The sequence below is a fragment of the Sus scrofa genome, chromosome 12 (assembly GCF_000003025.6).
Source record: "Sus scrofa isolate TJ Tabasco breed Duroc chromosome 12, Sscrofa11.1, whole genome shotgun sequence".
NCBI lineage: Eukaryota > Metazoa > Chordata > Mammalia > Artiodactyla > Suidae > Sus > Sus scrofa.
Window position 1 is genome coordinate 5,774,935 of NC_010454.4, and position 23,729 is coordinate 5,798,663.

General features: G+C 58.9%; 1 protein-coding gene across 1 annotated transcript in view; it reads right to left on the reverse strand.

Moving 5' to 3' along the window:
• MYO15B (myosin XVB) overlaps window positions 1–23,729 on the reverse strand; it is a 34,998-nt gene that overhangs the window by 4,796 nt on the left and 6,473 nt on the right. The window contains 39 exon segments of the mRNA XM_021068071.1: window positions 113–216; window positions 633–787; window positions 877–988; window positions 1,099–1,240; window positions 1,318–1,436; window positions 1,627–1,745; window positions 1,880–1,955; window positions 2,570–2,629; window positions 2,838–2,950; window positions 3,661–3,768; window positions 3,771–3,879; window positions 3,994–4,081; window positions 4,169–4,430; window positions 4,508–4,612; window positions 4,749–4,830; window positions 5,058–5,302; window positions 5,654–5,758; window positions 5,948–6,032; window positions 6,162–6,238; window positions 6,327–6,427; window positions 6,731–6,892; window positions 7,361–7,433; window positions 7,629–7,807; window positions 7,891–8,126; window positions 8,235–8,330; window positions 9,979–10,109; window positions 10,322–10,379; window positions 10,680–10,736; window positions 11,348–11,441; window positions 14,539–14,702; window positions 14,941–15,058; window positions 15,460–15,584; window positions 15,721–15,766; window positions 15,854–15,969; window positions 16,149–16,226; window positions 19,838–19,963; window positions 22,054–22,185; window positions 22,440–22,535; window positions 23,544–23,676. Coding sequence (XP_020923730.1) covers window positions 113–216; window positions 633–787; window positions 877–988; window positions 1,099–1,240; window positions 1,318–1,436; window positions 1,627–1,745; window positions 1,880–1,955; window positions 2,570–2,629; window positions 2,838–2,950; window positions 3,661–3,768; window positions 3,771–3,879; window positions 3,994–4,081; window positions 4,169–4,430; window positions 4,508–4,612; window positions 4,749–4,830; window positions 5,058–5,302; window positions 5,654–5,758; window positions 5,948–6,032; window positions 6,162–6,238; window positions 6,327–6,427; window positions 6,731–6,892; window positions 7,361–7,433; window positions 7,629–7,807; window positions 7,891–8,126; window positions 8,235–8,330; window positions 9,979–10,109; window positions 10,322–10,379; window positions 10,680–10,736; window positions 11,348–11,441; window positions 14,539–14,702; window positions 14,941–15,058; window positions 15,460–15,584; window positions 15,721–15,766; window positions 15,854–15,969; window positions 16,149–16,226; window positions 19,838–19,963; window positions 22,054–22,185; window positions 22,440–22,535; window positions 23,544–23,676 — 4,587 coding nt within the window.

A 23,729-nucleotide genomic window follows, 5' to 3' on the forward strand; every position in this document is an offset into this window, starting at 1 on the left:
CCTCCTGTCCCCCATCCCCCGTCCCAGGCTGGGCAGGGAGGGTGCCAAGAGCCTGGGCCCACTTCAGGGAGGCTGAGGATGGAGAGGTGTGTGCTGGGCCCGGGGCACTCACAACGTCTGGGGCCTCCGGAAGTAGAGCAGAGCAAACTCCTGCATGGTGTAGTCGTGGGAGTCCGTGGGCAGGGCAACGTAGGTGGCCGAGGTGTCACTGTGCGCCTGGCTCCGGGGGCAGGCAGGGAGCTTAGCAGCACTGGAGACCTCATGTCACCTGCATGCCCCCTAGCCTATCAAGAGGCCCTGCCCCCGCCCGCAGCCCATCCCCGCCGGAGAGGAGCAGGCAGAGCAGCCGCAGTGAGCACACCACCGGGAGCCAGGCAAGTCACGAGCCGTTTATTGAGCAGCACTAGGTACCACGAGGGATGCACGAGAGGCAGACCGCCCAGCCCCTGCCCGCAGGGAGCTCACAGTCTTGCTGGGGAGACAGGGCAAGAAATGGAGCGGGCAGAGACCGCATCAGACCAAGCGCTGCCCACCAGGCGGGGGGTGGTCCTTGGCCGCTCGGGGGCCGATCGAGCCCTTTCCTTCCTTGAGGCCTACTTAGGCCTCGCCTCGGCCTCTCCCGTCTTCCTCACCTCCGACGCCCTATCCCACTCGCCGCGCTGCAGCTGACTCTTGCGCCGGCCGCTCCTCTGCTCCATCGAGAAGGAGAAGTCTGGAGCGGCGGCCGGCTGCACGGTGTCAGCAGGGAAGAGTCCAGAACGGCCCCCGGTGGAGCCAAACTGCCAGCCTGGAGACACCCAAGGAGAGGACGGCGCCTCACCCACTGGACCCTGCTGCCCGCCCCCTGCCAGCTGCCCTGCCTCCCCCTGGGGCTACCTGGCTCCAGACTGGCCACTGGCAACAGCTTGATGAGGTCCCCCCGTTGGAAGCTGAGGAGGCTGTGGTCATCCGTGATGTAGCTTCGCAGGGCAATGACGTAGCCCGAGTCCTGCGGGCGGGCAGACGGGCAGACGGGTGAGCGGCCAGCCTGCGGGTGACCCTGTCCGTCCCACCTGCTCCCCGGCCGGCCTCACCCTCCAGCCGGCCGGCCACACTCGCCTTTTTGAGCTCGCTCAGGAACAGCTCGACCATGGCCTTGACGGCTCTTGCCCGGACCGTGTGCAGCACCAGCTGCTCCCCCTTCAGAGACAGCTCCAGGGTGGAGTCAGCCGGGCAGTCCACGCCCAGCACCTCAGCAAAGCTGCGCAGAGGGTGGGGGCGTCAGCCGGGGGTGCCTCTCCAGCAACCCGCCCCCCCGCCAGCCCAGCCCAGGCTCACCTGTATGAGCAGAGAGTCTTCAGCTGGTCGGGGTGGAAGCTGGGGCCTTGGGTCACCTTGAGCAGTCTCAGCCCCCGATGGGACACAGCCAGCAGCTGCACGTCGCTGCCGCTCTCACCCTGCCCGGAAGGTGGGGGGGGGGTCACTGACAGGCTCCTGGCTCCCCACCACCACCCGAGATATGCGGGGGCTGCTCAGGCCAGTGCTGCCGGGCCCCCTTCCACGGGGGGGCCAGCCCCCTGCTCTCGTCCCTGCTCTGGGGCCCAAGCTGGGCTTCAGACTGGGCGCCGCCACCCCAGCCGCACTGACCGAGACCGGGAAGATGCGTGAGAAGTAATTGGCCCAGTTGTCCCTGGCCGCCACCACGATACGCTTCTTGACGCTGTCCTCAGCTGTGTCCAGCGAGTCCAGCCCCACCTCCAGGTCCTCTGCGGGCAAAAGTGGCCCCAGGCTGTCCTCAGGCTCCCTCATGGGGAGAGGGGCCCTGGAGCCTCCCCCTTCCTCCAGGCAGGCCCAACCCCCAGCATCCCAGCTCCCTGACGCCAGGGTCCCTGGACCCCACCTAACAGGTCCTTCATTTTGCGCCGCTCGTCCTGGGAGATCCGGATACAGGATTCTGCGAAGGTGTCCCTGAGGATCTGGGGGCAAAGCCGGGGGGTCACCCCCAGGTCCCGAGGTCACAGCCCCCCACAGAAGCGGCCACGCAGGGGGAGAAAGCTGGAGAGCCCATGGGTGCGTGTGGAGCAGAGAGGGACGTGGGGGCTCCCAAGGCCAGGCGTTCTTGTGGATGCGAGTTGGGTTCCCTTCCCCTGAGCCACCATGGGAACTCCTAACCCTTGTTTGTTTTTTTTGTTGTTGTTTTTTGGCCATTTCTTGGGCTGCTCCTGTGGCATATGGAGGTTCCCAGGCTAAGGATCCAATCGGAGCTGTAGTTGCCGGCCTACACCACAGTCACAACAACGTGGGATCCGAGCCGCGTCTGCGACCTACACCCCAGCTCATGGCAATGCCGGATCCTTACCCCACTGAGCGAGGCCAGGGATCGAACCTGCAAACTCATGGTTCCTAGTCGGATTCGTTAACCACTGCGCCATGACGGGAACTCCCTAACCCTCGTTTTAAGTCGAAAATGGTCCTGATTCCGAGGGATGTTGGGAGGATTAAAGGAAAGCAGGGCTCGAAACCCAGCAGCGTCTCGCCAGGGCTGGGGTGAGCAGTCTGTCTACACGTCGCGCGTGGGCTGGGCTCTCACCTGCTCGCAGAGGAGCCTGAGGCAGTAGGGATGGCTGAAGTTCTCCCGGGGGTAGAATACCTGGACGAGGGCACGGGAGAGCCAGAGAGGTTGGGAGTGGTGCCCCTGCCAGCCCCCTCCCGTGACCCCTGCCTCTGGGGCCCAGAGAAAAGCAGTCCCCAGGGTTTGCATGGGGGGAGCAGATGCTGGGGTCCCATGCTGGCTTCCCCACAGCCTGTGCCCTATCCCCTGCCCTCCAGGCAAGCCAGCTGCCTGCCCTCGTGCCCACCTCTTTGCGCAGGAACAGCCTCCAGGGTGTGTTGGTGTAGGAGAAGCACACGCTGCCCGAGGGCATGAGCAGCTGAGTGGTGACCCCCTGGTCCCCCATGGGCGCCACCAAGCCTGGCAGATGGGGCGGGGCGGGGGGAGAGCATCAGGCTTAGAGCTGAATGGGGGGCATGGGGAGAGGGGACACTTACCTGCCTGGGGCCCGGCTTGTCTACCTCTGCTGCCTCCCTCCTGCCCCCAACTCTTTTTTAAAACTCAAGTTCTATTTCTCTCTTTCTCTCTTCTTTTTAGGGCTGTACCCACGGCATATGGAAGTATCCAGGCTAGGGGTTGATTCGGAGCTACAGCTGCCAGCCTACACCACAGCCACTGCAACGTTGGATCCGAGCTGCATCTGCCATCTATACCACAGCTTGTGCCAACAATGGACCCTTAACCCACTGAGTGAGGCCAGGGATCGAACCTGCATCCTCATGGATACTAGTTGGGTCCTTAACCCCCTGAGCTGCAATGGGAACTCCCCAACTCCAACTTTGCCTGCTGTCCCTGCCGTGCGTGGACCGCCCAGACCATGTCAGCAGGGCCACTAAGTCCCTGACGGAGCTGCTGGGGCTGCACTGAGGACCGTGCCCTGTGTGACAGTCCCTCTGTGCCAGACAGGCCCCAGGGGGGCCCAGGTCCTGCCCCAGGTGAGAATGCGGAAGCCGGGGCTCCTCACCCATGGCTCCAAAGTCCAGGGCCTTGGCTGTGAGCGGTGAGAGGCTGCCAGGAGTCCTGCCCCCGCGCCCACAAAGCCCACCGCCCAGGACTGTGGGCTTCCTTACCTCGGGGCTCAGCTGGAGGGGTCCCTGGTTCCCAGGGTGGCGGCAGTGGGGGTGGGGGTGGAGGTGGGGTTTTCTGGGTGGTGGGCGGCGTCTGGCTGAACAGCTGGCAAGGGGCCCCTGCTTCTCTCTGATGGAGTTGGAGGGCCCAAGCCGAGGTGGAGCCTTGGGTCGAGGGGCCACAGCTGGCGGGGGGCCCTTCCCTGGGCTGGGGGACGGCGTCTGGGGAGGGGCAGAGAACACACGCGGGCTGTGACTACCGGCCAGGTTGAGCCCGGGGAGCCTCAGGAGGACTCTGGCGCGTGGCCTCCGTGCCCTGGACGGGGCGGGCCTCACCGAAGCAGGCGAGTCGCCGTTGATCCCCAGCTTAGCCAGAGCCTCATCTTTAGGGTTGTTTTTCTTTAGGAAACTTTGAGGGGGCTTCCTGAGAGGACGAAGAGGTCGTGAGCCCACAGGGTGACCCCCTGGGGAGTGGGCAGCCCTGGCCGCCCCCCACCCCACCAGGGCACACCTGGACGGCTGCACGGGCACAGGCACGGGGCCCGGGCGGCTCTGGTACATGCGGATGATGTTGCGGATCTCCCTGCTGGGCTCTGCCCGCCGCGGCTCAGGGTCCCCGCTGCGCACCACGGCTCTGTCCTGGGCCGGCCTGTGGCCACTGCCCGGCACGGCCTCCGGGGCTGGCTTGGCCTCAGCCTCCTGTGCAGCTTTGGCCCCACCTTTTGCCAGTGGCTTCTTCGCTACAGGGGGAGGGGGAGAGGGAGGGGACGGCACTGAACAGGAGGAGAGGAACGAGTGAGACCCTGCGCAGCCCCGCAGGCCCCGCCCCCCCCGCCCCCATCCCCACCACCTGCTCTCTGCGGCTCCTCCTCTGGCTCCTCCTCTGGCTCCTCCCCCTGCGGGATCTGCACCTTGGCTGGAGGCTTCATCGTCTTGACCTTGACCTGCGGCTGCCCTGTAAGCATCCCAGTAGGTCCTGGACAGGCCACACTGACCCCAAGGAGTGGGGTGCATCCCACCATCCCCTGGCCAGGTGGGGGTGGTGGCTGAGTTCCTGGGGGGGGGGGGCTTGCCACCCCAAGTGTCCTCACCCAATTTCTGGAAATATTCCCATTTCTGCTGGAAGCTCTTGGGCCGCTGAGGCCTGTCCTCAGCCTCCTGGGTGGGCTCCTGCTGGCAGGAAGGGGCAGTGAAGAAGCAGCCGTGCAGCCAAGCTGCTGCTCTCACAACAAATCTGCTCGGATCCCTGGAACTGGGGCCTGGAAGCATCTTTTCTGCATCTTCCTGCACCCCCCGACCTAGTGTCTCCCATCTCTGCCCCCTTGGAGCCTGGTGACCTCTCTAGGCCCTGCCCTCTGCCTGGCCTCGACTCCCCCCCGCTCAGGCAGGCAGGCACCTACCAGGTCCAGGGTACGCTCTGGCTTCTTCTCAGGGATGGCTGGCTTCTGGGGGGCGGGCAGCTTCTCGGGGGTGGGTGGCTTCTGGGGGGCAGGTGGATTCTTGGGCTTGGGGGTGACGGCTGGGGCGGGGGTGGGGAGGCATCTCTGGGGGCTTGAGGCTGGGCCTGGGCCTGACGCTGTCTCTGGAGCTGCTTTGTCTGCTGCTCCAGGGACAGGGTCATAGCCTGGGTTGTCATCTGCTGCGCCTAAAGTGGGAGGGGCGGTGGGCCAGGTCAGAGCTGGCCTGCTCGGCTGTCCCCCAGACCACAGCCCCCAGGCCCTCCATGGGCCCCGCCCCTCCTCACCAGGATCAGAGCCTGCTGGTTGATGAAATTCTGCTGCTGGACTGCCAGCTGCCTTGCATCCACGCTGGGAAGCAGGGGCTGGGGCTGGGGCTGGGGCTGGGGCTGCGGTGGCACCACCATGGCTGTGAGTTCGGCAGGTGGTCAGGGCGAGTGAGTGCCATGGCCAAGCTCACAGGCTGCTAGGCCCCTGGCAGGACCCTCCCTCCTCCAGTCCCTACTGGAAGGGACCTGGTGGCCACAGCCCAGCCTTACCTGGCATGGCGGGGACTGCTCCCATAGCTGGCATCATGGGCATGGGCATGGGCGCAGGCATCATGGCTGGCTGGTACCCAGGCATCTGCATCATTGCTGGGTACACTGAGGGAACAGGGCCCTCCCAGTCAGTCTGTACCTGGGCCCACAGGCAGCCTCTCTCCAGCCCCAGGCAAAGAGAACAGCATGGGCCACCAGGCTGCAGCTCTGACCGAAGCTGCCTGGGGGTCCCAGGCCACGCCCATCTGTGTTGCTGGGCAGGGAGACTGGATGGGTGCTCGGCCCTGCACTCACCCATGGGGTAGGTGCCTTGCTGCATGGGCCCCATAGAGCCTCCTCCCTTCATGCGGCCGCTCAGAGCCCTGCCTCGCTCCAGATCCTGAAGGGACAAAGATGACAGGTCACAGGGTCAGAGCTAGAGCCCTGGGACGGCTGGGAGGGGCAGCAGAGGCCCCACTGGGGCAGGGGCAGGGGTGGGGTGGGATGGGGGTGCATGCAGGACACTCACGCTGAGGCCTGGGGAAAGGACTGGCTCGAAGAGGTTGTCCAGGAAGCCGTCCAGGCTCCCTGAGGTCCGGGACTCCCCTGTGGAGAATTAGTGTCACCTGCCCGGGGCACACGGCCTCCTGCACCCAACACTCCGCCAACCTTGCGGGCCCATTCCCAGCCTTACCTGGGTGACTCCTGCTGGGCAGTGTTGGGGCTGGACCTGGAGGGGGACCTGGGGGCAGTGAGGGGGCCTGGAGGCTCGGGGCTGGGGGGATGTCCTTGGCTCTGCAGGAGATAGTGGGCCCAGCTAAGGAGGTGTCTTGGCTGGGGAGGGGGGGTCTTGACTGGGGAGGAGAGGGGTCTTGGCTGGGGAGGGGTGCAGTGGCAAGGGGGGCACTTTGGCTAGAGGGGTGCCCGGGCTGAGGCAAGGTATACAAGCTGCTCACACGGGGTATGAGGAGGCTTGGGGGGGCTGGGCTGGGCCTGTGGCAGCATCTGTGAACCCCAGGGTACAGAGGCTGTGGGGGTTATGTATGACAGGATAGGGACAGGACAAGGCCAGGGCAGGGGTGTTGGGGTGGCACCTACGGGCCATGGGGGGCGATGGGGTAGCTGTGGGGACTGGCCGGGTCCCCTAGGTCCTCTATCTGGCCGATGAGGTCCAGCACGAAGTCGCAGCCAGCCAAGTCTTCCCAGGAGTCCCTGGAGTGCAGTGACACAGACCAACCACGCGGGGGCGTGTCCAGGCCTCTGGGCGAGACAAGGGAGTTAGCAGGGGGGCGGTCAGCCATGCAGATGACCATCTGGAGGGGGCAAGGATGTGAGGGCGGGCCGGGGGGAGGGGGCTGCGGAAGGGGACAGGAACCTGGCTGAGGACCCGGTTTCCCTCAGAGAGAGCGTGGTCTTTTTTTGCTGCTCAGGCCTCGACTTCTGCATCGGCTCTGATGCTCTTGTCTGTTCACCTGCTTAGCTCGAGTCTGGCCCAGATCTAGTGATACGCTCTCTGCTTGCTCTCCATCCTGAATCTACTGTCTGGACCCTGCCCACCTGCCCCAGCCCCTCACCTCCACCCACTCTAGGGAGCTGGCTTTGGCCTTGGGCCTGCAGGAGCAGCTGCAGGAGGTGCTTGGCGGGAGGATGAGGACACAGGAGGAGGAGGGGACAAGGGTCAGTGTTGGCCACCACCCCCCCACCGCCCCAGCCCAGGCCCCCCGCCACCTTCTCTGCAGAATCCACCCGGCAAATTGCTCGCCCGTGGTCCAGGACTCCACCTCGGCCGAGTAGCACTCCTCTGTGGGGACGAGGTGGGGCAAGAGTGAGGGGGGGCAGGGTCCCCCCGAGGGGAAGGGGCCATGGTCCCATGGGGGTTCCAAGGGAGGTCAGGGTCACAGGGCATGCAACGGGAGGGCTAGGCGGGGAGGGGGTCTTGGGAGGGCAGGGGTGCAGGGCAGGCTCCTCTGTGGGCCTGGGGAGGCCTGAGCATCACCGTTGAAGGTGAAAACGTCCAGCGCCATGCGGCCCCGCCTCCATCCGGCCGTCCACTCGAGCTGGGTGGGTGGGTGAGCCCGTGCAGCCCCAGGGGCCAGCTGCGTCTGCTCCAGGGCCCCCAGCAGCTTGTGCTGGCACAGCGCTGCCATGCCCCTGGGGGCCTGGTCAGACACAAACCTGCGGGCACAGCACAAAGCTGCTGTGGGGGCGGGGCGGCCCGCCAACCCCACCCACGGGGCTCCCACCCACGGGCATCTTACTTGAGCAGCGGCTTCTGCAGGGTGGGCCTTGGCGGGAAAGCGCTGAGCAGGATGGCCATGAGGGCCCAGCCGCGCTGACTCTGCTGCTCGTCCGGATTGTGCCAGAGCTGGGCCACCAGCTGGCTGAAGAGCTCGTCCCGCAGCCCCGGCCGGCGCTGGCCCTGCCGCACCAGGTACTGACCCATCGTCTGCTCCTGCCAGGGCAGCAGGGACCCGTCCCCCAGGAACCGCAGCATCTGCAGACACAAAACGAGGCGAGGCCGGCCGGCCATGCAGGGCTTCCTGTGCCCAGCCAGCATCCCCGGCCCGGGACACACCCTGTCCTCTCCCCGTGTGTCACTCACCACCTTGTTGATATCCAGGGCATGCTGAGGGCTGTCACCGTCCAGCCGGGTCAAGGGCTTGGCCAGCAGCTGCCCAGGGTGGGGCAGGGATGGCTCCTGCAAAAAGGGAGGGTGACGGGGCACCTGAGCAGGGCTGGTCTGTGCTGCCCCGCCGGACACAGCCCCACGGGAGCCCCAGGGGAGCCCCAGGGGAGGGGAGCATGCGCCCTGCGACAGGAAGAGGGGCTGGCGAGGAAAGCCATCTTAAAAATACATCTCAGTTTGTTCTTTCTCATTAGAAAATGAAAGCCTGGACATGCAGAAAACACGGAGGAGGGAGGGAAAATTAGGAGCTTGAGATTAAAATACACACACTACTGTATATAAAATAGGAAACCCACACGGACCTACTGCAGAGCACAGGCAATATCTTAATAACCTCTGATAATAAAGAATCTAAAGAATAAATATACACATATATAATGGAATCAATTTGCTGTATCTGAAACTCACACAACATCATAAATCAATTATATTTCAATAACAACAACAACAACAAAAAGAATAGGGAGTTCCCGTCGTGGCACAGCCGAAACGAATCCGACTAGGAACCACGAGGCTGTGGGTTTAATCCCTGGCCTCGCTCAGTGGGTTACGGATCTGGGGTTGCTGTGAGCTGTGGTGGAGGCCGGCAGCTGTAGCTCCGATTCAACCCCACGCCTGGGAACCTCCATATGCCATGAGGGTGGCCCTAAAAAGGAAAAAAAAAAATAATTAAAAAAAAAAAAAGGCAATGGAAAAGAATGGAGAATAAAAACCACCATTTGCCAGATGTGACCACAGCAACGTTTTAGCTTCTCTCGTTCTGGTCTTACTTTCTATGTGGACACACATCCCCACCCACCTCGCCCAGTTCTTAACCAAACTGGGATCCCACTCTATGTGCGATTATTACTATGTTTTTATGGCTGCATCTGCAGCATACAGAGGTTCCCACGCTAGGGGTTGAATTGGAGCTGTAGCTACTGGCCTACACCACAGCCAATAACCACGCCAGATCCAAGCCACATCTGTGACCTACACCAGAGCTTGTGGCAAAGCCAGATCCTTAACCCACTGAGCAAGGCCAGGGATTGAATCCATGTCCTCATGGACACTAAGTGGGGTTTGTTTCCACCGAGCCACAGCGGAAACTCCTCCAGGTGCGAATTTGAATCCTGCTTTTGTTTCCATCATCGCAGCCCGGACACTCTGCCTTGTCATTACACACGCTTTAACGAACACGGCTTCAATGGCTGGGCAGCCGCAGGTGTAACAAAGTGTGGGTCACAGATAAGTAACAATAAGAGACATTTGGGTTCAAAACCTGACTAGTATCCATGAGGACGCAGGTTCGATTCCTGGCCTCGCTCAGTGGGTTAAGGGTCCGGCGTTGCCGTGAACTGTGGTGTAGGTCACAGACACGGCTTAGATCCTGCATTGCTGTGGCTCTGGCGTAGGCTGGTGGCTACAGCTCCGATTCGACCCCTAGCCTGGGAACCTCCATATGCCACAGGTGCGGCCCTAAAAAGAATAAGAGAGAGAGACATTTGGGTTCAAGAGATTCTCCCCAAGCAAAGCATCTGCACCCACAGCCCCCACCACAGGGGTGGGGGTGTTGGTGGGTGGGGTGGGGTTTGGAGAAAGGAAGATAGACCCAGCTTCCACCTGACAGGGGCTAATATCTGGGGAACATGGGTGCCAGCCAGGAGGCACCGAGGCCCACCTGGAAGCCGGTGGAGATGAAGCTGGAGAAGGGGAACTGGTCGATGTTGGGCGGGAGGGCCAGGTTGGGCCGCGCAGGCACTTCCGGGGGCAGGGACTCAGTGATGCTCTGGGCCAGGGCGTGCTGGCGGCCTGGAGGACAACAGAGGCAGCCCAGAAACGCCCAGGTAAGCCGCCTGACTGGCACAGCCTCCGCCTCCCACCATCAGCCCCCAGCCCCGCACAGAGGGAGCTGGAAGTGGGGGGGGCGGGGGCAGGCCTGGAGCATCAGAGGGAAGGGTCACAGGGACAGATGCTCCGGGCACGAGGGGGTCGCAGCAGGGACGGCAGCCACGGAGACTCGCCTTCTGCTGTCTTCAGCATGACAGCCAGCTCGGCTGGGATCTCCAAGCGCCCCAGCTCCTGGCAGAGACAAGCAAGGGACCAGGAAGTGAGACCCAGGGGCCCGCCTTGCCCCAGGGCTATTAACTTCCCCTCTGAAGACCAAGGACTCTAGTCCTGGACACTCAAACAGGCGGGGCCCCGGAGCACTCAGGGGGAAGCCAAGGGCACCCCGGTCCTCTTCTTGGGGGGGCACAATGGATGCGCCTGAGGGACAGGAGCCATCGCGGTGCCCCTGGGGCCCCTAGCCTTCCCTCAAGCCATGCCAGATTCAGCAGGCTCACGACCCAGCAAAACCCCCTCCAGCTTCCAGGCACCTACCATGCTCGGCACCTTCTCGGCGGCCCCGCCGCTATGCCAGCCACGTCGATGCCCAAGCTGTTTGAGGGCAGGCAGGAGGAGCAGATGACCTGTGAGGCGTCGCCACGGGCTCCCTAGAGGCTCCTCCCCAGCCCGGCAGTCCAGCTGCCCCTCCTGCCCTAGAGAGGCCCCGACTCCAGCGGCGGAGGAACCCCAGGGCAGAGCCACGGGGGGCCAGCTGTCTGCCCCCAGCCCTCTGGAGCCCTTACCAGCCTAAGCGCCGTGGGTGTCACTGCCCGTCTGCCAGGGCACTGGGAGGAGGGCAGGAAGAAGGGCAGGAAGAAGGGAAGGAATGGTCCCAGGGGACAAAGTCCAGCCAGGGAGGGGCCAGCCGGGGGGGGGTGCATGTGGGCACTGCCCTTTGAGCTGCTTTATGGCCCTCAAATTAGAGTCATCAGGCAAGAGAGGGGCGCAGCCCAGGGTGGGAGGCTGGAGAGGATGGGAAGGGCCCCCCCAGGGAGGGGAGAGTCAGGCCCTGGGGGTGGGCAGGTGCGAAGGAAGCCAATGACTGCCCGGAGGCCACAGGCTGCCCTCGGCCCTTGGCTGGGCTTGGAGCGCGGGCACCATCGGGGTTGGGCTCACCTACGCTGAGCTGCCCGGGGACCAGCAACCCCATCCACACGCCTCACCTGTCGTCTCTGCCGTCTCCTGAGCAGGGGCCGGGCCACCAACAGGATGGCGTTCACCTGCCCCAGGGCCGCCCGCCGCCGGAGGCAGCTCTTCCTGGAGGCCAAGAGGGGATAGTGAGGAGTCCAAACTTAGCCCCAGTATCTGAGCCCCCCAGACCCAGACACGAAGGCAACCTCTCACCCCAGGGGAGTCCCCCCGTTAACAGAAGCAACAGGCAAAGATAGGACACTTTGGAAGAAGAGAAGGTGGGAGTTCCCTTTGTGGCTCAGCGGGTTAAGAACCAGACTAGTATCCCTCAAGATGCGGGTTCAATTCCTGGCCTCACTCAGTGAGTTAAGGATTCAGTGTTGCTGCAAGCTGCAGCATAGGTCTCAGAAGTGGCTCAGATCTCACATTGCTGTGGCTGTGGTGTAGGCCGGCAGCTGCAGCTCCAATTCAACCCCTAGCCTGGGAACTTCCATATGCCGCAGGGGCGGCCCTAAAAGGACCAAAGAAGTAAAAGAAAAAGGAGATCAGGTAAACCAAGAAGCTACTGAGCACATGGATTAAGATCTGAGACTCTGGGAGTTCCCATCGTGGTGCAGTGGTTAACGAATCCGACTAGGAACCATGAATGAGGTTGCAGGTTTGATCCCTGGCCTCGCTCAGTGGGGTAAGGATCCGGCGTTGCCGTGAGCTGTGGTATAGGTAGCAGATGCGGCTCAGATCCCATGTTGCTGTGGCTCTGGCGTAGGCCGGTGACTACAGCTCCGATTCGACCCCCTAGCCTGGGAACCTCCGCATGCCTCAGGAGCGGCCCTAGAAAAGGCAAAAAGATAAAAAGAAAAAAAAAGATCTGAGACTCTGGAGCTGACTACCTGGGTTCAGACCACCTGTCCTTCCGGCCATCCAAGCAATGAAACCAATTTCAGCCAGAAAAAAGACAGGAGGTCCTGACCCATGTTCTGACATGAATGAACCCTGACAACGTTCTACTTCGTGCAGTAAGCCAGACAGAAAGGGAAATACTGGGGGAGTTCCCTTGTGGTGCAGTGGGTTAAAACCCCCTCATTGTCACTGCTGTGACATGGGTTCAATCCCTGGCCCAGGAACTTCCAAGTGTCACAGGCAAAAAAACAGAAGGAAATATTGCATGAGTCAACTTAGATGACATATCTCAACCAGGCAAACTCACAGAAACAGAAAGTAGACGAGAGGTTACCCAGGGCGAGAGGGAAGGGCGAGCGGGGAATCGCTGCTGAACCAGTTACAGAGTTCCTGCTGGTGATGAAAATGGCTTGGAGGAGTTCCCGTCGTGCCTCAGTGGTTAACAAACCCAACTAGTATCCACGAGGACGAGGGTTCGATCCCTGGCCTCGCTCAGTGGGTTAAGGATCCGGCGTTGCTGTGAGCTGTGGTGTAGGTCACAGACATGGCTTGGATCCTGTGTTGCTGTGGCTGTGGTGTAGACCGGCAGCTGTAGCTCCGACTGGACCCCTAGCCTGGGAACCTCCATATGCCATGGGTACGGTCCTAAAACAACAACAACAACAACAACAACAACAACAACAACAAAAAAAAAAAAAAAGGAAGAAGAAGAAAATGTTTTGGAAACAGAGGTGAGGGGTACCCCCTCTGCAGGGCTTCTGTGGTGTCCACGGCTCTGCTGTCATTTTGTTCTCAGTGCTTTAACAATCCCCTTTGGGGGGACAGCAGCTGGTTTACCAGCTGCATTTGACTCCCCAGCTGGCCTGGGAGGCACCATCTCTGCCTTCGCCCCTGCGTCGCCAGCATCTGGCCCGGGCTGGACGGAGAAGATGGTCCACCCACAGCCGCCGGCGGACGCGGCAGGTGGGCGGTGAAGGGGAGGCAGGGCGGAGCTGACAGGTGAGACGGCCGAGGGAGCATCGGCAGACCAAGGAGGCCAAGAGCCTGGAGTGGAAACGGCTGCCCTGAATTGAGGCGGGAGGGGTAGGCAGGGCCTCACACAACCTGAGTCACACTTGCTAGTCCTTCTTTTTATTGTCACACCTACGGTATATGGAGGTTCCCAGGCTAGGGGTCGAATTGGAAACCCCCAGCCACCAGCCTATGTCACAGCCACAGCAACGCGGATCCGAGCCCCATCTATGACCTACACCGCAGCTTGCGGCAATGCCGGATCCTTAACCCGCTGAGCGAGGACACTGTGTCAGGTTCTTAACCAGCTGCGCCACACAACAGGAACTCCCAAGTCACCCTTTTAAAAGTATTCTTTTTTTTTTTTTTTTTTTTGTCTTTTTGTCTTTTCTAGGCCTGCACCCACGACATGTGGAGGTTCCCAGGCTAGGGGTCGAATCGGAGCTGTAGCTGCTGGCCTACACTAAGCCACAGCCACAGCCAAATGGGATCTGAGCCGCATCTGTGACCTATACCACAGCTCACAGCAATGCCGGATCCTTACCCCACTAAGCGAGGCCAGGGATCGAACCCGCAACTTCATGGTTCCTAGTCGGATTTGTTAGCCACTAGAGCCATGACAGCAACTCCTAAAAGAGTATTCTTGATGCAGAGTGGAGAACAGACTAAAAAAAAAGAATAGTCAAGGAGTCGAGACCACAGATTTGAGGAGTTCCCTGGCGGCTCAGCAGGCTAAGGATCTGATGCTGTCATTTCAGTGGCCTGGGTCGCAGGTTTGATCCCTGGCCCAAGACCTTCCACAGGCCATGGGTACAGCCAAAAACATTAGAAGATTTTTTTTTTTTTTTTTTGTCTTTTTGCTATTTCTTGGGCCGCTTCTGCGGCATATGGAGGTTCCCAAGCTAGGGGTTGAATTGGAGCTGTAGCCACCGGCCTACACCAGAGCCACAGCAACGCAGGATCTGAGCCGCGTCTGCAACCTACCCCACAGCTCATGGCAACGCCGGATTGTTAATCCACTGAGCAAGGGCAGGGACTGAACCCGCAACCTCATGGTTCCTAGTTGGATTCGTTAACCACTGCGCCACGATGGGAACTCCAGAAGATTTTTTTTAAAAGACTGCAGATTTGAGTAGCCCTGACAGGTAATGAGCTGCTTGTGACAGAGGGTATTCAAGCAGAGACGGTATGGGTGGGGATGCTGTCAAGAAGAGTCCAGTGCCAATGGGATGCAGGCAGACTTGCCTCAAGGTCCTACGACCCGCCCCCACCACCTTGGAGGAGGCTTACAGCCTCACCCCACCCTGCAGACCTGGTTTGGAGCCCACGCACGCGAGCCTGCATCCGTGGCAAGAGACGGAGGCGCTGGCAGGAGATGCAGACACGGAGGCCTCGGTGCAGGGTGAGCAGGGCCTGGGTGCGCTGCTCGGCCCGGTGCTGCTCCAGCTGCTGCCAGCCTGGCTCTCGCAGCAGAACCTGGGGGCACAGGTTTGGGCTGGAGGCAAGCCAGGCTGGGTACCAAGTGGCCAGGGCCCCCCATCTTTCTCCCAATGCTTCAGCCTCCTTCCTTCGATTCTATTGGGGTGCCCAGGACAGCCAGCCCCACCCCAAATCTCCCCGCCACCCAGAGGGACCACCAAATGCTGAGTAAGTGCCAGAATGCTCCTCCCCCTTTCCAGCCATGCCCACCACCCTGCAGGTAGGCATCACGCACCTGGGTGGCTCCCAGGTGACAGAGGTCGGATTTAGCCCCGAGCACCTGGCTTAGGATAGCGCCACATTGCTCCCTGTCAGAGAGCTCTCCCTGCCCCTCTGTCCTCAGGGCCCGGAACCTGCCCCAAGGTCAGAGAACTGAGGTCGGAACAAGCAAAGCAGGGACCGTTCTCCACACTCATTTGATACCCGAGCCCCTTGGGCTCTATTCAGTCAGTAAGTCATTCAACAATGCTTTGGAAAGCACCTACTATGTGCTGGGCACCCAGGAGAGTTTCGCTCAAAGGAGGAGGGGCGGGTGAATGCGTGGAGGGGTACAGGGGTGATGAAGACGAAAGGAAGCAGGGATGGAAGGAGAGAGAAGGGAGGGAGGGAGGGATGGTTGGACGTCAGGCCCAGGTCCCTGGGGAGGTGGGTCCGGCTCCAGCCTGAAGGAGCCCCAGTCCCCCAGTCGGCCTTCCTAGGGAGTCCTGGCCCTGAAGCACCCGCATGCTTGCCTGCCCCCATCCTGGGCCCCTACCTGGCCAGGAAGAGCCGGAAGGGCACACGGATGGGGAAATTGGCGCTGCGGGTACACACAGCCTCCAGGATGCCCGCCTGGCGCAGCTGCTCTGCCACGTGCCCCACATCAAAGAGGCCCGGAAGCTGTGGCCATGGGGACAGAGCCCGGGACAGCTGGAGTCGGGGGCGGGGGGAGCTCAAAGCGTGGGGGCCGAGGGGCAGGGCACGAGGAGGGTGAGGGTGGCTGCGAAGGGCAGGGCCAGGCGCTGAGAGAGCTCACCTTCCCCGGGTTGGGGCTGAGACACTGGATGGCATAGACATGGCTCCTGGGGGGTGGAGGAAGGTCACTGAGCACAGACTGGCCCCCCACTCAATCTCCCTGGGGTCAGGGGTCGGGGGGGCACTATTCTCACCTGCCAAGCTGGGCTATGAGGTCCCCCAGGGAACGCTGGAAGCGAGAGGCCAGTGTGGGTTTGCCTCGACCTCCCCTGGACTCAGGCTCTGCTTCCTGGAACAGGCTGCCCACCAGCTGTGGGGTCAAAAGGCGCCCAGCTGGCTCACCTGGGCCCGTCTGCCCCCCGGGGAGCCAGGCTGGGCCAGCCAAAGGTTCAAGGTGCCAGTATCGTGAAGGCAAGCCCCTGGCCAAGTCTGTGTGGGTGAGGAGAGCAGAATGGGGGGACAGAGTTTGGGGGGGTCTGGCAGAGGCACCTGGAGCCGGCTCTGGGCGAGCATTTCCACCACGGCAGGGTCAAGGCCATCCCGGTTTCTGTTTAAAAACTTGTGAACCTGCAAGATATAATGTGGGCTCAGGAGGGGAAGCCAAGGAGGGAAGGCCGGGTGTGGAGGCCTGTCCCTTTGTCAGAGTCCAGCCTCTCCCCTCCGAGTTAAAGGCACCTTTGAAGTTGGGCGCTTATCTCAGGCCATATACCAAAATTCACTCAAAATGAATGGATCAAAGACCTCTAGGTAAGACCTGGAGCTATAAAACTCTTGGAAGAAAACCAAGGGAGAAAGTTTCATGGCATTGGACTTGGCGATGATTTCCTAAAAGCACAGGCAACAGAAGAAAAATTAGGTAAAGCCTCGATTACATCTGAATGAAAAACTACAGTGCATTAAAATGTAGTATTAAGCGAGTGAAAGGTGGAGTTCCCGTCGTGGCGCAGCGGAAACAAATCCAACTAGGAACCATGAGGTTGCGGGTTCCATCCCTGGCCTCGCTCAGGTTAAGGATCTGGCATTGCCCTGAGCTGTGGTGTCAATCGCAGATGTGGCTCGGAGCTAGCATTTTGGTGGCTCTGGCGATAGGCTGGCAGCTATACCTCCGATTGGACCCCTAGCCTGGGAACCTCCATATGCACAGATTGGATAAGGGATTGATATCCGGATTATGCAGAGAACTCTTACACCTCAACAAGGACAAAAACAACTCCACTCAAAGAGAGGCAGGAGCTCCCGCTGCAGAGCATTGGAAATGAATCCGGCTCGTTTTCATGAGGACACATGTTCAATCCCTGGCCTCGCTCAGTGGGTTAAGGATCCAGGGGTGCCGTGAGCTGTGGTGTAAGTCGCAGATGTGGCTTGGATCTGGTGTTGCTGTGGCGTAGGCTGGCAGCTACAGCTCTGATTGGACCCCTAGCCTGCGAACCTCCATATCCTGCAGGTGCAGCCCTAAAAAGACAAAAAAAAAAAAAAAAAAAAAAAGGTGGAAAATAACAAGTACTGGCAAGGATGCAGAGAAACTGGGATCCCCGGGCATTCCTGGTGGGAGTATAAAATGGAGCAGCCACTGAGGAAAGTGGTTTGATGACTCCTCAAAAAGGAAACACAGAATTACCACGTGACCCAGCACACCCACTCCTAGGTAAATATGCAAAAGAACTGAAAGCAGAGGAGCTCCCTTCATGGCTCAGCAGTTAATGAACCGACTAGGATCCATGAAGATGCGAGTTTGATTCCTGGCCTCGCTCAGTGGGTTAAGGATCCAGCATTGCTGTGAGCTGTGGTGTAGGTCTCATAGACACGGCTTGGATCCCGTGTTGCTGTGGCTGTGATGTAGGCTGGCAGCTGTAGCTCCAATTCAGCCCCTAGCCTGGGAACCTCCATGTGCCATGGATGTGGCCCTAAAAAACAAAAAAGAAAAAAAAAATTGAAAGCAGAGACTTGAGCAGTTACTTGTACACACATGTTCACAGCAGCACAGTTCAAAAGAGCCAAAGGGTGGAAACAGAGTAAGTGTCCTCCAGTGGATGACGGATAATCAAAATGTGGCCTCCATACAATAGAATATTATTTGGCCGTAAAAAGGAAGGGAATTCTGATATGTGCTACATCATGGATGAATCTTGGAAATAGTATGCTTAGTGCAATAGGTCAGACACACAAGGATTGTGTGTGTTATGATTCCACTGACATAAGATGCCTGGAATAGGCAAATTTATAAGATACAGAAAAATTAGCTATGACCAGAGGCTGGAGGTGGGGAATTAGGGAGTTAATATTTAATGGGCACAGAGTTTTGTTTGGGATGAAAAAAAGTTCTGGAAAAGGATTGTAGTGCTGGTTATACAACATCATGAGTGTATTTAATGGAGTTCCCGTCGTGGCTCAGTGGTTAATGAATCCAACTAGGAACCATGAGTTGTGGGAACCACGAGGTTGCGGGTTCGATCCCTGGCCTTGCTCAGTGGGTTAAGGATCCGGCGTTGTTGTGAGTTGTGGTGTAGCTCGCCGACACGGCTCAGATCCTGTGTTGCTATGGCTCTGGTGTAGACCGGCAGCTACAGCCTTGATTAGACCCCTAGCCTGGGAGCTTCCATATGCTGTGGGTATGGCCCTAAAAAGAAAAAAAAAAAAAAAAGTAAAATCACTTAGAAATGGTTGAAATGGTAAATTTTTTGTTACGTGTGTTTTACCACATTAATTTATTTAGCCAAATGCTTAAGCTGCCGCACCACAGGGGAGCTCCCATACTCTTCTAATTACTAGAACTTTAAAATGTGTTAATATCTGATAGAGGAAATTCCTCCATAATCCTTTGATTTTCAGTATCTTATTGGCTCGTCTCATGCATTTCTCTTCCAGATTATACTACAGAATTTTTTTTTTCTTTTTTGGCTGCCCCCTAGCATATGGGCCAGTTGCAACCTATGCCACAGCTGCAGCATTGCCAGATCCTTAACCCACTATGCCAAGCCAGGGATTGAACCTATGTCCCAGCACTCCAGAGACACCACCGATCCTGTTGCACCACAGCGGGAACGCCTATGCTTCAGGATAATTTTGTGAAAACCTATTTCTTCTTCTCTCGTAAAAAACTCATTGGAGCATTGCCTGGACTTGCACGACTTTTCTAGATGAACTGGGAAAGCGCAAATACAGGCTGCTCAACAGGAACGTGGCTCGTTCCTCCATTTTGGTCTTTTTTCGTGACTTTCAATGCTACAGTTTCATAGTTTTCTGGGTTTTTTTTTTTGTCTTTTTTTTAATGGCCACACCTGCGGCACATGGAAACTCCTGGCCCCGGGGTCAAATCAGCTGCAGGCCTACACCACAGCCAGAGCAGCACGGGATCGGACCCGCATCTGTGCCCATGCCTCAGCTTGTGGTACTGCAGAATCCAAGCCACACTTGTGACGTGTGCTGAACTTTTGTGGCAGCGCCGGATCCTTAACCCACAGAGAGAGTCCAGGGATCGAACTCTCATCCTCATGGAGACGATGTCGGGGTTCCCAAGCCGCTGAGCCGCGATGGGAACTCCCTCAGTTTTCTTTCATTCAATCTCCTTGTGGTTTTTTTTTTTTTTTTTCCATACGTTGATTTTTTTTGAGGTATAATGGACATCTACTCCTTGTGTTTCTTGTTTGAGTAACTCCTGGCTAGTTCATATGTTTGCTTCTACAATGAGAGCGTGTCACCTCCTCCAGGAAGCCCACCTGACTTATCCCACCTCAAACAAGTCACACAGTCCTACCCTTTGTACCAGGCCCCCTGGCCTCAGCAACTCTCCTCCTGGGTGGGTGTCGAGTTACCACAAGGGGGAGGGGACAGCGCCTTCAGGGAGCACCCACGCCAGGCACCTGCCCTGCCATTTCCCCGTAGTTGTGTTAACCTGCAGGACGATGCTGCAGGACAGGCTCCCATTCCCATTTTACAGACGAGGCAATGGTGGCTCAGAAGAAGTCAACTGGCTGAGGTTATCAGGGCCAGGACCCACCCCTATGCTCTGCCCCTCTTGGGCTGGAGGGTCCCCAGGCCTCGACTCCCCCCGCCTCCCAACGCTCACCAAGACCTCAGGAAATCCTGTGCTGGGTGAGGCTGAGGGCCAGGAAGAGGCCTCCCCACTCTCCCCCCTCACCTGTCAGGGTCACGCCGCCCTCACGGATCCACCCTGATACCTGGTATGTGACGGTCCCGGCGAGATGCCGCACAGTGAAGACAGGAAGGGGCAGCTGGGGCTTAGCGTAGAGCGGGTGGTCGCCGTGGTGGTAGTGGCACTTTTGGAGGAAGGTATGGTCCGTGGCCTGATAAGAGCAAGAGCTGCTCAGCCCTTTGCAGGGGCTGTTCTCCCGCTGGGACTGAGCTTCCTCCCGGCCCCCAAACCACAGACATGCAGCAAAAGGGGAGCTTTGGGCGCCAAACTTCTTTTTCAGGAAGAGTCGCTCATATCTGCTTCTTTACAAAGAGCGTGGCCTCTGTTCCATGGACAATTTTTTATTTTTGTTTTTTAGGGCTGCACCCAAGGCATATGGAGGTTCCCAGGCTAGGGGTTGAATTGGAGCTACAGCTGCGGCCTACACCACAGCTCACAGCAATGCAGGATCCAAGCCATGTCTGTGACCTACACCTCAGCTCACGGCAACGCTGAATCCTTAACCCACTGAGAGAGGCCAGGGATTGAACCTGCGTCCTCATGGATACAAGTCAGATTTGTTTCCACTGTGCCACAATGGGAACTCCCCCGGGACCATTCTGAACAATCAGTTTCCGCTTGAGAAAGATACAGCAGCCTCGCACACAGAAACCACCTCGGCCAATAGGCCAATAGGCGCTTTGGTGGCTCAGAGGACTCCTGATGTAATCATTGGAAAGAAATGAGCCCAGGGGATGGAAGGCAAATTTAGCAATCACTCCCGGGAGTCTCATCTCACAATTACAGGTGTTCCCCCCCACCCCGTGGCATGTGGAGGTTCCTGGGCCAGGGATCAAACCCACATCACAGCAGCAACAATGCGGGATCCTTAACACACGGAGCCACTGAGGAATTCCGACAGGTGTTTCTAAACAAATCTGTCAAAGACACTTTTAAAAAGCCACCGAGTAAGAGGTTACTTTCTGGAGCTTAGGAACTTAAACAACAAATACTTGGGAACTTATTTAGGAAGAGGAACCTGCCGCTTGGAGAAATAATTCCAGGATCAACACCCAACACCGCCTTGAAAAGTGCTCTTTCAAATGATGGAGACTCAAGGCAGGGCTGAGTGTGTCAGCCTAGGTCAGAGGGTCCCAGACATCAAAGACTCCTGGGACCAGTTTCAATAACACTCCATGAAACATTACGAACTGGGGAAAGCAATCATTTATGAATGAACACCCTGTTTACCTAATGAGGGATTGCAAATATGTGTGACTGTTAGGAAATGAATGTTAGGAGTCCCTGCTGTGACCCAGCGGGTTAAGGATCCCGCTTTGCCTCTGAGGCAGCGTGGGTTCGATCCCAGGGTGGGAAACATCCCCATGCAGTCGGTGTGGCCAAGAAAGAGAAGTGAATGATACTTTAATGTTCCTATTACATTGATCAATGAACTATCATCACGTTTGAGTATTTCACCGTTATTTTTCACCTCTCATTTTCGACCTCTAATTGGGGAAAGAGAGGTCATTTCGTATTTGGCTTCTATGGCCTTGGATCCTCGAGAAGAATCAAACCCCTGGCATGCCCTCACGGCCCCATACTGACCCACTGAGCCATACAGATGTGGTTTTTTTATTTGATTCTGTGTGTGTGTGTGTTTAGCTAATACCTCTCTCCTGCTATAGTGCAGCCTCTAAGAGGGCAAGAATGGGTCTATTTTTGCTCATGTTTTTAATCTCCAGCACAGCACATGGCACATGCATTTGATATTTAAGGAATACTTAAACACGTGCCAGGTGCTGTGGACAGGGCTTGAACCCTTCAGACGGAGCCTAGCCCTTGCAGAGCTCTGTCTAGTTCAGGGCAAAGAGTCAATGAATAAATAAACGGTGTCCTTGCTCGTGGACACGAGTGTTAGAAAAACAGAAAGTAACGGAGAGGCTGGAGCGTATCGAGGGAGCTATTGACACAGGGGCGGGAGGAAGGCAGTCCCTCGGGAGCCCTGCACAGTCCCCTTCAGGCTCTACTGCTCCCCTTCTGTGGCCAGGACTTGAGGAACCAGAGAGCTTGGGCATCGGGCTCATGATCACCCAGAGAAAGGACGGGAATCTGGTTTGGGCATCGCTTTGCCAAGCTGTGCTGGGGCCTGTGGGCAGGGGCCCAGGACCTCAGTACCTTATTGTTCCCCTGGGAAGCCCTGCCTAGTCCAAGCTGGCCATTAGGGCCCCCTGCTCCTTGTCCCCAACACTGCAGGCTCACCTGGGACAGCCACGTCTGGGCATCGAGGATACCCAGGAGGCTGTGGGGCTGGTCTGCCAGGAGGCCCAGGCAGGACTCCCGCGGAGGCTGGGGGACGGGCACCCAGGGCAGCAGCTCTCGCCGATGCTCCTCCTGGGAAGAGGCAGCATTTGCCTTACAGGGACCCCCCATGTTCACGGGGGGCCTCATCCGAGCCAGGGCCGGGATGGCCCTCCCATCTTACAGATGGGTACACTGAGGCTCAGAAGGACCGAGATGGCCCACAGCAAGGGGGGGGGCTTTGGGGCAGAGCTCTCAGCGCAGTGCCCCCTCTTTACCAGGGATGACCTCTGTCCTGGGAAATAGTTGGGTGTCCCCCTGCCATCTCCATGCCCAGCTCCCCATACCTCCTCCTGGGCCAGCAGCATCTGGCTGGAGAAGAGCTGTAGGCGCTCGCTGGCCAGGTTGTTGCACAGCTGCTCCAGGCCATTGACCCGCAGTGCCTGGGGGGGTGCGTGGGCAGTGAGGGTGGGCACCCCTATGGGGTCAGCACACAGGCCTGGTGCCCTTCACCCCCTTCCCATGGCTGCCCACACCCTCCCCAGCACTAGGCGGGAATGGTGTCCCAGGGCTGATGCTGCAGCCTCCAGGGTCAAGTCCAAAGACCCTGGCACAGCGTGCAGGTCACCATGCCCCAGCCAGTCAGGCCTCTCTCTCTCCAGGAACCCACACCCCTGCCCTCTGCTTCAGCACCACTGTGAGCCTTGGGCCTCGGGTCACAGCCACCCTGTGGTCTGGAAGCACCTAGTTCGCTGGCTATCAGGATCCCACATCCTCATAAGCAGAGCTCTAGGCTGCCACCTCCAGGAAGCCTTCCAGGCTGCTTCTCTGCTTCTTCTGTGCCCTACCCCCAGCACTTTACCAGTAAGCCCAGCAGAGCCGCCACTTCATGTAGCTTTATATGGGGTTTTGACAGGACTTAAAACACACACAAGCATGCATATGTGCGTACACACACACACACTTGCTATGGTCATTCCCCTCCTTAGAGAGGGGACAGTCACTGAGGACACACTGGAGAGGAAGGGAGAGCAGGGGACAGTGACCAGTGCCCATCCAGGGACTGAGGAGGGGGCCACCTCCTCTTGCTCTCCCCTCTCCTCCTGCCCTGAGGAGGCAGCATCTTCTGGAAACGGATGGAGAGCTTAGTAAGCGCAGGGCAAGCTGGGGCATTCTCTATCTCTCTCTCCCCTCCTCTGGGTACACGAGAGGCGAGGCTGTGGGCTGATCCATGCAAGGGCCTGCCCTGCCTGACTGTGCAAGGCCAAGCAGGACAGAACTCTCCAGAGGCGATGTCAGGACCGGACAGGGCAGACGGACCCGGGGACCATCTTATGGTCAACAGGCAAGCAGTGCACGAGTGTCCCCGTCCCCAGGAGAGCGGCTGAGAGCCCCAGAAATAACCAGGATGAGACGGGCACCCCTTCCTGGCCCCCACCCCAAGGGGTGACCTCAAAGCCATAGACGTCCACGACGGTGACAGTGACCACGCTGCCTCCCTCCCCAGGAGGTGCCAGCCGTGCGTTGGTCCTCCTCAGAAGCCAGGCGAAGAGGCGTGAGTACAGGGCCTTGGCCAGGGCGTCCCTGTGGGCGTGGTGAGTGAGCCGCAGGCAGCGGGGCTCCAGGCCCACGTCTAG